This window comes from Scyliorhinus torazame, chromosome 6 (assembly GCF_047496885.1).
Source record: "Scyliorhinus torazame isolate Kashiwa2021f chromosome 6, sScyTor2.1, whole genome shotgun sequence".
NCBI lineage: Eukaryota > Metazoa > Chordata > Chondrichthyes > Carcharhiniformes > Scyliorhinidae > Scyliorhinus > Scyliorhinus torazame.
In genome coordinates, this window is record NC_092712.1 from 224,953,632 (window position 1) to 224,966,319 (window position 12,688).

The 12,688-nt window shown below is 43.5% G+C and overlaps 1 protein-coding gene across 3 annotated transcripts in view; it reads right to left on the minus strand.

The window, feature by feature from the left end:
* Positions 1-262: 262 nt before the first annotated feature.
* Positions 263-12,688, minus strand: part of LOC140425321 (adenylate cyclase type 2-like) — a 1,061,108-nt gene continuing 1,048,682 nt past the window's right edge. For 2 of the 3 annotated variants that reach the window (XM_072509476.1, XM_072509475.1), the window contains exons 25-27: positions 12,137-12,261; positions 9,626-9,712; positions 263-809 (exon numbers count right to left, since the gene is read on the minus strand). In XM_072509476.1, coding sequence (XP_072365577.1) covers positions 657-809; positions 9,626-9,712; positions 12,137-12,261 — 365 coding nt within the window. In that variant the 3' untranslated portion in view covers positions 263-656. The remainder of the gene's footprint in view (positions 810-9,625; positions 9,713-12,136; positions 12,262-12,688) is intronic. The other variant, XM_072509478.1, reaches the window with a different exon arrangement.

Here is a 12,688-nt window from a genome sequence, read left to right on the forward strand (position 1 = left end):
TGGAGTCTGCAGTTCATTGATACTATCTGCCGATCAATTCATGGCCTTGTTGCCAGCCTCATTAGGAGGAGCAATTAGGTTTGATCCAATTTTTAGACTAGTGGTTCTTCCCTCCAAATATTAGTTATTCTAATGCGCTTAGAGATGGAAAGACAATTTTCAGTCAGTTTAACCAGTGGAGAAAATGGAGAGAAGGGTAGTTAAAAGTTGACCCCTGGTGGTAGGAGCAGTGATCTACATATCAAGGTAAATGAGGTCAACCTTAAAACATAAAACATTACGCTTTATTTTTCCATGGAATAACAACAAATGACAGATTCTATAAAGAAAAGAACATACAAACTTTTAATGAATTAGTCATTACAAAACAATGTAACTTTAAATGCAGAACACATTTGTAAAAACTGGTTCTTGTAAATGATTCTTTTAGTTTGCTCAATCAAAGCAAATAGGGTGTCCACAGCACGTGTAATTGCTTCTAAACCTAAGAGTTTAGATGTAAGTAGCTCTACATATCCAAAACATAGGCAATGTATGTGCAGCTAAGGACAGAATCAAATCTATGTACAAACAGTATTTATTCAGAATACTCTTTCAGAGGCTGGTCTTACTTTGCCGCTGAACATGTGATCATTGATGTTGAACCTGTGTCTCACTCAGGTCATTAGATTTCCTTGCGACAGTGACCGTGTCATTTCTGTATTTACAAAGTATGTTTTCAGCTCTCCTTTCCCTTTGACATTTATTATGCCCCTGCATGTGCAGTTGTAGCCAAGTGTTTGCAAAATGTTACTGGTTTCTTCTGTGATCTAGGAATAATTAAAAATGAACAAAAAAAAGACTCAATACTACAGTAATTTATTCAACACATATAAGACTCTATATTGCTATAGATTTGAGTCTCTAACTTAATGTTGTAAAATGTTATAAGTGGCATGTGGATACTTTGATCTGGGTTTTCCTTCTAATTACTGACCATTTTCAGGTGGTTTCTGGGATCCTTAAAAGAGTAAAGTCAACCACCTCTATTCACTGCAAGCATTGCACCAAAATTGATGTCCTGGAAGTACGTCATTCACTTGCAATGCCTTGAACGTACTCACCACAATTAAATAATAGAGCATGTGATCAACATACCTGCTCCATTTCCTTCACCTTCTATGATAAATCAGACACAAATAACAGTAAATGATAAATCACAGCTGTATCCTTGAGACTGACAGTACATTCAGGAGGCCATTTTGTTTGCTGGTAGTGTCAGCAGTCTGCGATAATATGATTAGTTGATCAAAAGCTTGAACACTTCCCAGGTTTTGCTGAATGGGGTTGGGACTGCTTCAGTATCTGAGGAGGTGAAAATGGTCCTGGGCACTGCACTCATCAGCAAACATATTGCAGGGACAACCATTAATGAAGCAGCTGTAAATGGTTGGGCCTAAGATACAACTCTGAATAACTCCTGCAATGATGTTTTGGAGCCGAGATGATTGGCTTCCAACAAATGCAACCAACTTCCTTTGTACCAGATATGACTCAAACCTGTGGAAAGTTTCCCCTTGGATTCCCATTGACTTCAATTTTGCTAGGGCCCCTTGATGCAACACTTGTTAAAAGGTCTTGATGGCAAAATAAATCATACTCCCTCACCTCAGGAATTAATTTCCATTCAGAGGGACCTAGGTATCCTTGTACATGAATCAATTAAAGTTAACATGCAGGTACAGCAAGAAATTAGGGTGGCAAATGGTATGTTTGATTTTGAAAGAAAGAGACTGGTGTATAAGAATAAATAAATCTATTTATAACTATACAGGGCATTGGTGAACACAATTTTGGTCTCCTTACCCAAGGGAGGGCATATTAGCTGTGGAGGCTGCGTAGCAATGATTCAATAGACAGGTTCCTGGGATGAGAGGATTATCTATAGGAGAGATTGTGTAGACTAGGTCTATATTTTCTGGAGTATAGAAGAATAAGAGCTGGTCTAATTGAAACATATCACATTTTTAATGCACTTGACTGATGCAGATGCTGAGAAAATGTTTCCCCTGGCAGGAGAATTAGGAATGAATGGTCCAAATCTACACTGGCCTTTCTCTTCTATTGTTATATTATTCCAATATGATTCATCATAATACATAGATTTACATGTATTTCCAGAATGCCACATCACAGTGTAGCAAAGCTATAATGCATCAGTCCACCAGCCATATGGGGAATTGTAAGAGATACATTCGATGAAAAGCTCCAGTACTAAAAGAGGTGATTTCTAACTTCTGGAAACCACACGGAAAGCATAGCATGGTGGCAGCAGGTTTTTGTGAGTAAAACCCAAGCACTATAAATGAAATAAACATTGAAATTGATTGAGAAACTCACCCCAAATTAGTGGCAGTGAGAGATGAAAGTGAGTGAATTGCGCAAAAAACAAAACGGCCACCAGCGTATCAATAAAAATGCAGCTCCAGAACACGATGGATTACAGGTTGATGAAGTCGCTGAAGCATTTGAGAAGTTTAAACAAGAATGCAGATTGACATTTAGTAGCTTTTTAAAGGCTGAAGAGTGGAATCAATCTAATGAACCTCCTCTGAAGTGCCTCCAATGCAATTACATCCCTCCTCAAATAAGAGCACCAAAGCTGTACACCGAAACCCAGGTGCTGTCTCACCAATGCCTTGTAGAGTTACAGTAACACTTCCCTATTTTTATACTCCATTCCTTTAGCTATAAAGGCCAAAATTCCATTGCCTTCCTTATTACCTGCTGTACCTGAATGCTAGCTTCCTGCGATTCATGCACAAGGACACTCGCAGATTCCGCTGCACTGAAGCACTCTGGAGTTTCTCTACATTTAGATAATAAGTCGCCTTTCCATTTTTCTGACCAAGGTGGATAACCTCACAATTTTCCACGTGAAACTCCATCTGCCACATTTTGGCCCACTTAACTAACCTATTAAATACATTTGTAAATTTCTTATTTCTTCATTGTAACTTGCTATCCCATCTATTTTAGTGTCATCTGCAAACTTGGACACATTGCATTTGGTCCTCAAATTCAAATCATCCAAGTAAATTGTGAACAATTGTGGGCCCAACACTGATCCCTGAGGGACGAGGGACACCACGGGCAGCACGGTAGCATAGTGGTTATCACAATTGCTTCACAGCTCCAGGATCCCAGGTTCGATTCCCAGCTTGGGTCACTGTCTGTGCGGAGTCTGCACGTTCTCCCCGTGTGTGCATGGGTTTCTCCGGGTGCTCCGGTTTCCTCCCACAGTCCAAAGATGTGGAGGTTAGGTGGATTGGCCATACTAAATTGCCCGTAGTGTCCAAAATTGCCCTTAGTGTTGGGTTGGGTAACTGGGTTATGGGGATAGGGTGGAGATGTGGGCCTGGATAGGGTGCTCTTTCCAAGAGCTGGTGCAGACTCAATGGGCCAAATGGCCTCCTTCTGTACTGTAAATTCTATGATTCTATGACTACGAGCTGCCGATTGCTAACCAGAGAAACACCCATTAATCCCCACTCTTTGCTTTCTATTAATTAACCAATCCTCTATCCACGCTACTACTTTACCCTTAACGCCATGCATCTTTATCTTATGCAGCAACCTTTTATGTGGCACCTTGTCAAAAGCTTGCTGGAAATCCAGATATACCACATCCATTGGCTCCCCGTTGTCTACTGCACTGGTAATGTCCTCAAAAAATTCCACTACATTAGTTAGGCACGACCTGCCCTTTATGAACCCATGCTGCGTCTGTCCAATGGGATAATTTCCATCCAGGTGCCTTGCTATTTCTTCCTTGATGATAGATTCCAGCAAATTCCCTACTATCGAAGTTAAGCTAACTGGCATATAATTACCCGCTTTTTGCCTACATGCTTTTTTAAACAGTGGTCTCACATTTGCTAATTTCCAATCCGCCGGGACTGCCCCAGAGTCAAGTGAATTTTGGTAAATTATCATGAGTGCATTTGCGGTTTTCCTAGCCATCTCTTTTAGTACCCTGGGATGCATTCCATCAGGTCCAGGAGACTTGTCTACCTTTAGCCCCATTAGCTTGCCCATCACTGCCTCCTCAGTGATAACAATCCTCTCAAGGTCCTCACCTGTCATAGCCTCATTTCCATCAGTCACTGGCATGTTATTTGTGTATTCCACTGTGAAGACCGACCCAAAAAACATGTTCAGTTCCTCAGCCATTTCCTCATCTCCCATTATTAAATCTCCCTTATCATCCTCTAAAGGACCAATATTTACCTTTGCCACTCTTTTTTGTTTTAGATATTTGTAGAAACTTTTACTATCTGTTCTTATATTCTGAGCAAGTTTACTCTCATAATCTATCTTACTCTCCTTTATAGCTTTTTTATTAGCTTTCTGTTGCCCCCTAAAGGTTTCCCAAACCTTTAGTCTCCCACTAATCCTTGCCACTTTGTATGCTTTTTCCTTCAATTTGATACTCTCCCTTATTTCCTTAGATATCATAGAACATAGAACATAGAAAATACAGCACAGAACAGGCCCTTCGGCCCACGATGTTGTGCCGAACCTTTGTCCTAGATTAATCATAGATTATCATTGAATCTACAGTGCAGAAGGAGGCCATTCGGCCCCCTGAGTCTGCACCAGCTCTTGGAAAGAGCACCCTACCCAAACTCAACACCTCCACCCAACACCAAGGGCAATTTGGACATTAAGGGCAATTTATCATTGGCCAATTCACCTAACCCGCACATCTTTGGACTGTGGGAGGAAACCGGAGCACCCGGAGGAAACCCACGCAGACACGGGGAGGACGTGCAGACTCCACACAGACAATGACCCAAGCCGAAATCGAACCTGGGACCATGGATCTGTGAAGCAATTGTGCTATCCACAATGCTACCGTGCTGCCCTTAAGAACAAATAAATCTACACTATATAATTTTCCCGTAATCCATGTACCTATCCAACAGCTGCTTGAAGGTCACTAATGTTTCTGACTCAACTACTTCCACAGGCAGTGCATTCCATGCCCCCACTACTCTCTGGGTAAAGAACCTACCTCTGATATCCCTCCTATATCTTCCACCTTTCACCTTAAATTTATGTCCCCTTGTAATGGTGTGTTCCACCTGGGGAAAAAGTCTCTGACTGTCTACTCTATCTATTCCCCTGATCATCTTATAAACCTCTATCAAGTCGCCCCTCATCCTTCTCCGCTCTAATGAGAAAAGGCCTAGCACCCTCAACCTTTCCTCGTAAGACCTACTCTCCATTCCAGGCAACATCCTGGTAAATCTTCTTTGCACCTTTTCCAGAGCTTCCACATCCTTCCTAAAATGAGGCGACCAGAACTGTACACAGTACTCCAAATGTGGCCTTACCAAAGTTTTGTACAGCTGCATCATCACCTCACGGCTCTTAAATTCAATCCCTCTGTTAATGAACGCGAGCACACCATAGGCCTTCTTCACAGCTCTATCCACTTGAGTGGCAACTTTCAAAGATGTATGAACATAGACCCCAAGGTCTCTCTGCTCCTCCACAATGCCAAGAACTCTACCGTTAACCCTGTATTCCGCATTCATATTTGTCCTTCCAAAATGGACAACCTCACACTTTTCAGGGTTAAACTCCATCTGCCACTTCTCAGCCCAGCTCTGCATCCTATCTATGTCTCTTTGCAGCCGACAACAGCCCTCCTTACTATCCACAACTCCACCAATCTTCGTATCGTCTGCAAATTTACTGACCCACCCTTCAACTCCCTCATCCAAGTCATTAATGAAAATCACAAACAGCAGAGGACCCAGAACTGATCCCTGCGGTACGCCACTGGTAACTGGGATCCAGGCTGAATATTTGCCATCCACCACCACTCTCTGACTTCTATCGGTTAGCCAGTTCGTTATCCAACTGGCCAAATTTCCCACTATCCCATGCCTCCTTACTTTGTGCAGAAGCCTACCATGGGGAACTTTATCAAATGCCTTACTAAAATCCATGTACACTACATCCACTGCTTTACCTTCATCCACATGCTTGGTCACCTCCTCAAATAATTCAATAAGATTTGTAAGGCAAGACCTACCCCTCACAAATCCGTGCTGACTATCCCTAATCAAGCAGTGTCTTTCCAGATGCTCAGAAATCCTATCCTTCAGTACCCTTTCCATTACTTTGCCTACCACCGAAGTAAGACTAACTGGTCTGTAATTCCCAGGGTTATCCCTAGTTCCTTTTTTGAACAGGGGCACGACATTCGCCACTCTCCAATCCCCTGGTACCACCCCTGTTGACAGTGAGGACGAAAAGATAATTGCCAACGGCTCTGCAATTTCATCTCTTGCTTCCCATAGAATCCTTGGATATAACCCGTCGGGCCCGGGGGACTTGTCTATCCTCAAGTTTTTCAAAATGCCCAACACATCTTCCTTCCTAACAAGTATTTCCTCGAGCTTACCAATCTGTTTCACACTGTCCTCTCCAACAATATCGCCCCTCTCATTTGTAAATACAGAAGAAAAGTACTCGTTCAAGACCTCTCCTATCTCTTCAGACTCAATACACAATCTCCCGCTACTGTCCTTGATCGGACCTACCCTCGCTCTAGTCATTCTCATATTTCTCACATATGTGTAAAAGGCCTTGGGGTTTTCTTTGATCCTACCCGCCAAAGATTGTTCATGCCCTCTCTTAGCTCTCCTAATCCCTTTCTGCAGTTCCCTCCTGGCTATCTTGTATCCCTCCAATGCCCTGTCTGAACCTTGTTTCCTCAGCCTTACATAAGTCACCTTTTTCCTCTTAACAAGACATTCAACCTCTCTTGTCAACCATGGTTCCCTCACTCGACCATCTCTTCCCTGCCTGACAGGGACATACATATCAAGGACACGTAGCACCTGTTCCTTGAACAAGTTCCACATTTCACTTGTGTCCTTCCCTGCCAGCCTATGTTCCCAACTTATGCACTTCAATTCTTGTCTGACAACATCGTATTTACCATTCCCCCAATTGTAAACCTTGCCCTGTTGCACGTACCTATCCCTCTCCATTACTAAAGTGAAAGTCACAGAATTGTGGTCACTATCTCCAAAATGCTCCCCCACTAACAAATCTATCACTTGCCCTGGTTCATTACCCAGTACTAAATCCAATATTGCTCCTCCTCTGGTTGGACAATCTACATACTGTGTTAGAAAAGCTTCCTGGACACACTGCACAAACACCACCCCATCCAAACTATTTGATCTAAAGAGTTTCCACTCAATATTTGGGAAGTTAAAGTCGCCCATGACTACCACCCTATGACTTCTGCACCTTTCCAAAATCTGTTTCCCAATCTGTTCCTCCACATCTCTGCTACTATTGGGGGGCCTATAGAAAACTCCTAACAAGGTGACTGCTCCTTTCCTATTTCTGACTTCAACCCATACTACCTCAATAGGGTGATACTCCTCGAACTGCCTTTCTGCAGCTGTTATACTATCTCTAATTAATAATGCCACCCCCCCACCTCTTTTACCACCCTCCCTAATCTTATTGAAACATCTATAACCAGGGACCTCCAACAACCATTTCTGCCCCTCTTCTATCCAAGTTTCCGTGATGGCCACCACATCGTAGTCCCAAGTACCGATCCATGCCTTAAGTTCACCCACCTTATTCCTGATGCTTCTTGCGTTGAAGTATACACACTTCAACCCATCTCCGTGCCTGCAAATACTCTCCTTTGTCAGTGTTCCCTTCCCCACTGCCTCATTACATGCTTTGGCGTCCTGAATATCGGCTACCTTAGTTGCTGGACTACAAATCCGGTTACCATTCCCCTGCCAAATTAGTTTAAACCCTCCCGAAGAGTACTAGCAAACCTCCCTCCCAGGATATTGGTGCCCCTCTGGTTCAGATGCAACCCGTCCTGCTTGTACAGGTCCCACCTTCCCCAGAATGCGCTCCAATTATCCAAATACCTGAAGCCCTCCCTCCTACACCATTCCTGCAGCCACGTGTTCAACTGCACTCTCTCCCTATTCCTAGCCTCGCTATCACGTGGCACCGGCAACAAACCAGAGATGACAACTCTGTCTGTCCTGACTTTCAACTTCCAGCCTAACTCCCTAAACTTGTTTATTACCTCCACACCCCTTTTCCTACCTATGTCGTTGGTACCAATGTGCACCACGACTTCTGGCTGCTCCCCCTCCCCCTTAAGGATCCTGAAGACACGATCCGAGACATCCCTGGCCCTGGCACCCGGGAGGCAACATACCTTCCGGGAGTCTCGCTCGCGACCACAGAATCTCCTATCTATTCCCCTAACCATTGAATCTCCTATAACTATTGCTTTTCTATTCTCCCCCCTTCCCTTCTGAGCCCCAGAGCCAGACTCAGTGCCAGAGACCTGGCCGCTAGGGCCTTCCCCCGGTAGGTCATCCCCCCCAACAGCATCCAAAACGGTATACTTGTTTTGAAGGGGAACGGCCACGAGGGATCCCTGCACTGTCTGCCTGTTTGTTTTTTTCCCCCTGACAGTAACCCAGCTATTCTTGTCCTGTACCTTGGGTGTGGTTACCTCCCTGTAACTCTTCTCAATCACCCCCTCTGCCTCCCGGATGATCCGAAGTTCATCCAGCTTCAGCTCCAGTTCCCTAACACGGTCTTTGAGGAGCTGAAGTTGGGTGCACTTCCCGCAGGTATAGTCAGTGGGGACACCGGTGGTATCCCTCACCACCCACATCCTACAGGAGGAGCATGTAACTGGCCGAGCCTCCATCCCCTCTTACCTTAAAGAATATAGCTGCCCTGTGGACTAACTAGATCTCCGCCCTCCGACTCTGCTCCCAGTCAGCTACACTTCCTGTAAACACCTGGCTCTCTTTGCACTCTTTGCGGAAATGTCGGAAACAAAATGAAAGGAGCACCTTACTCCCTCCTCACCTAACTCCCTCGGTCACCAAACTCTCACTATCGCACTCAAAAAGCACCAAATTCAGCACTCCCTCGGTCACCAAACTCTCACTATCGCACTCAAAAAGCACCAAATTCAGCACTCCCTCGGTCACCAAACTCTCACTATCGCACTCAAAAAGCACCAAATTCAGCACTCAGTGCAAACAAAGTCTGCACTGTAGGGGATCACTTTTATACTGTGAATCTAGCCTCTGAAAAACTGGTCTAATCCAATTAACTAATTAACAAGCTCCAGCTGCAAGTGCCTAGAAGTAGAAGCCTGTTTCAAGCTGATTGAAAATTCACCTTCTTCTAAACCAAACAGCAACTTTTAAGTTAATTAACTAAATAAAAGAAAGACTAAACTTTAGATAAAAATGAAGCCTTATACTCCCTCGGTCACCAAACTCTCACTATCGCACTCAAAAAGCACCAAATTCAGCACTCAGTGCATATCCACAATCAATTTTCCATTTTTCTACCATCCTTCCTTTTTGTTGGTGTGAACTTTTGCTGAGCACGATGAGGGATCAGGGAGGGTCAGTAACATTGTTACGCAGGAGTTAGAACTGGATTTAATCCTTCTAACATTTCCTGGGTAACTACTCAGCTCAGTCTGGAATCATCTGAAGTCTCTGATTTCAATCGGAGTATTGGATGGTTCCCAAAGCAGGGGAATTACCCAAAGTAAGTTTAAACTTCCGTTAGTTTCCATGCAGTCCTTGTAAGGGGACCTCCGAGGGGTCCCCCAGTGCATCTTCCGTAGCACCTGCAAGAAATGGAAGATATGGACTAGCGTTTTGAAAAATGAAAATAAGGTATAAAAGACTCTTAGAATTTTCTAAAAGTTGATTGTTAATTCTTTTTAGCTTAGACACAAAAATGTTCGTGATTGGAACAGTTGAACTGATATAGAGGCATCATATATTTTTTAAAGAAAGAAGGATGTTGCATTGTTATATTATTCCAACATGATTTAGGAACTATATTGTAATATGTAGGTGTCATATCCAGAATGTCACATCACTCACTACTGTATTATAGTCAGTGTACCAAAGCGACGATATATCAGTCCACAGCAACTTGTGCCAGGCTAGCACACAGATGGCAACTGCCAGGGTCCCCAGGGTGGCACCAGCAGTGCCAGGGCACCACCCTGCCCAAAGGCAGCTGAGGGCCTCCAATCCCCTGGGAGACCCCCACGAGTGCCATTCCGTCTTGTCCCTGTTTGTGGAGACCAGTGCTGAACGACACTCGCCCAAGGGCTCCAAGGCAAAGGAGATGAATTGCAAAGCCTCAGGTTCCTCGGGAATTTGCACATTAAAGTGAGACTAGCTGTCTCGCTCTAATATGCATATTTGGCAAAAGGTGGTCCCGTCCACAATGGGTGGGATTTACATCACAATGTCTCACGAGATCATGTTGGATCTCGCGAGGCGTTGCAAGTCAGGTAGATTCCTGGAGCGGGATCTCCTGGCTTTTATCGGCCACACTTCACTGCGATGAGCTGCTTTTCTAGTGCCGTGTGGCCATTGCCTCTCGCCCAGAAATCTTTGGGGAGAATCGTGCCCAGTATTTGACTTTGTTAACACACTTTAAACTGTTGCATATTGGTCTTCCTACCATCTTGCATACAAATGTCGGTCATGAAGTTGATGAAAAAACATTGAGGGGTGGATTTCATGGAGGATTTAATTATCCACCTCCCCTCCCCGTCCAGCAAACTAAAAGTCAGTTGACACCTTGGCACTGTGAAATCTGCCCACCCTACAGTGATAATATGCTGAGGGAAGCCTTAACTGGATCAAGGCGGGACTTCCGTCCCTCAGGGACAAGAATTCCTGCCCGAGAGAATGCTGGCCAATTGGATTTGCCAGAAGTCTGACGTCCCAACAGTGCCTGAAGAAAGTAGTGGCCACTACTTGGACGAAAAGCAGTTCCGAGTGTTTAGGTTTTAGAAATGCAATCCTGTATTGCCTGAATAAATGGATTGCTATAGTCAATGAGGCAAGCACTGTAGGCTGTCATTTCTAGCCAGTTCAATAAAGACTCTCTTTGAGTACACACTCAATTCCAGCTGTCATTAGACATGAAACACCAAAGAAGTTAATGTTCTTCTAATCCCAGTCCTGGGATTTTGGGCAGGCAGCGCTGGAAGACCGCACTGAGGTGAGAGGTCAGATTAGAAGTGCCAGTGGGGGAGGGACGACATAGGCGGTTAAGATCATTTGAGGGGGGAGATGGAGATAGAAGCATCTTCCCGTCTTACCTGTCAGCAGCCCTTTTAGTGAAAGCTGTTCGCCATATCTCTGCCTTCCCCCATAGAGTGAAAAATTGTGGCAGAGGCAGAATCAAGTAATTAATTGGCAGTTAATCGTCCACTTAAGGGCTTCAATAGACCAAAGGACAGGTGAGCTACCTGATGTCTTAATACGGAGTGGGGGAGGATAGTGGGCTTGCAATCCACTTAATTTTTTATTCCCCTATGTCTTCAGGTATACCGATGGGGAGCTGTAAAATTAATTCCTGAAACTTCAGGTGACTTAGTGACTGAATTTTCCAGTAGCATATTGAATGGTGACTCTTCTCAATTATGTTTGGTGTTGGACGCCAGTGGCATTTGTTCATTGTAATGCAAGCTACATTCTCCTATCTATTAATTCCTGATTTTAAAAAATAGTGTGTCATTAGAAATCATTCCCAAAGCTTTCAGCTATTATTTACGATAATTCTGAATGTGATGCAGGGAGGTATTTGGCTTGTAGAAGTTAAATTACCACTCTAAGCAGGGCGCTATGTTTGAGGAAAGCGTGGATCAGAGACAATGCTACATTGATTTTCTGGCATTGATTTTTTGATGTGCTTCTGTTGAGTACAGCTTCCCATTAAGAGTATGAGATAGTGAGCTTATTCTTTGGAAAATAATTACAAAAGGCAGCTTTAAAAATCAACGGTCTTTGATGATGAGCACAATAAACCTTGTTACAATCTCTCTTCCCTCTACTAATGTGATTAAACCTTTTTTTTCCTTTTTGGTACACTACAAATTACTGGATTCTGTTGTAGCTTGCGATTGAAAGTATTTGATATGCTAATTGTTCATTATGAAAAATACTTATTTATAGCACATGAAGTGCATTCATTAGGTACTTGAATCTGAAGAAAAATGTAGAAGGGGTTTAGATGAGAATACCTGTATTTTGCCAAGGACTCCCGTGCTGTCCATTCTGCTGGCTACGTTGACACTATTTCCCCAGATATCATACTGTGGTTTCTGAGCTCCAATCACTCCAGCAATAACAGGGCCGTGGTTAATACCTGCCGAAAAACTAGGTGGTCACTTTACAAATGAAGGTGTATTTATCCATTGTTACTAAAACTGGGGCAAAGGCAGTGCACAGGTAAGTGCACAACAAATATGGCAGACAAGACGAGGAGAAAATGTTTAATTCCTCCATCACAATTACATATTTGTAGAAGGCATGTGCAACTCCAGTCCTTTGATTGGATGATTCAAATTTGAGTTACTCCGTTACAATAAACATGCAATCAATTGATTGGATATTTTCAATCCAAAAGGAACACTTTACACTGGATTAAATGCATATAGCACATAGCTACATTTACCAGCATAATGCTATATTTTTTTTGGCATGCAAGTGGTTTGGGCCAATATGGGAAAAATGGGTGCAGGGAGGTTGATCTGTGAACACCCATCCCTATATCATGCTGCAGAAACTTTACT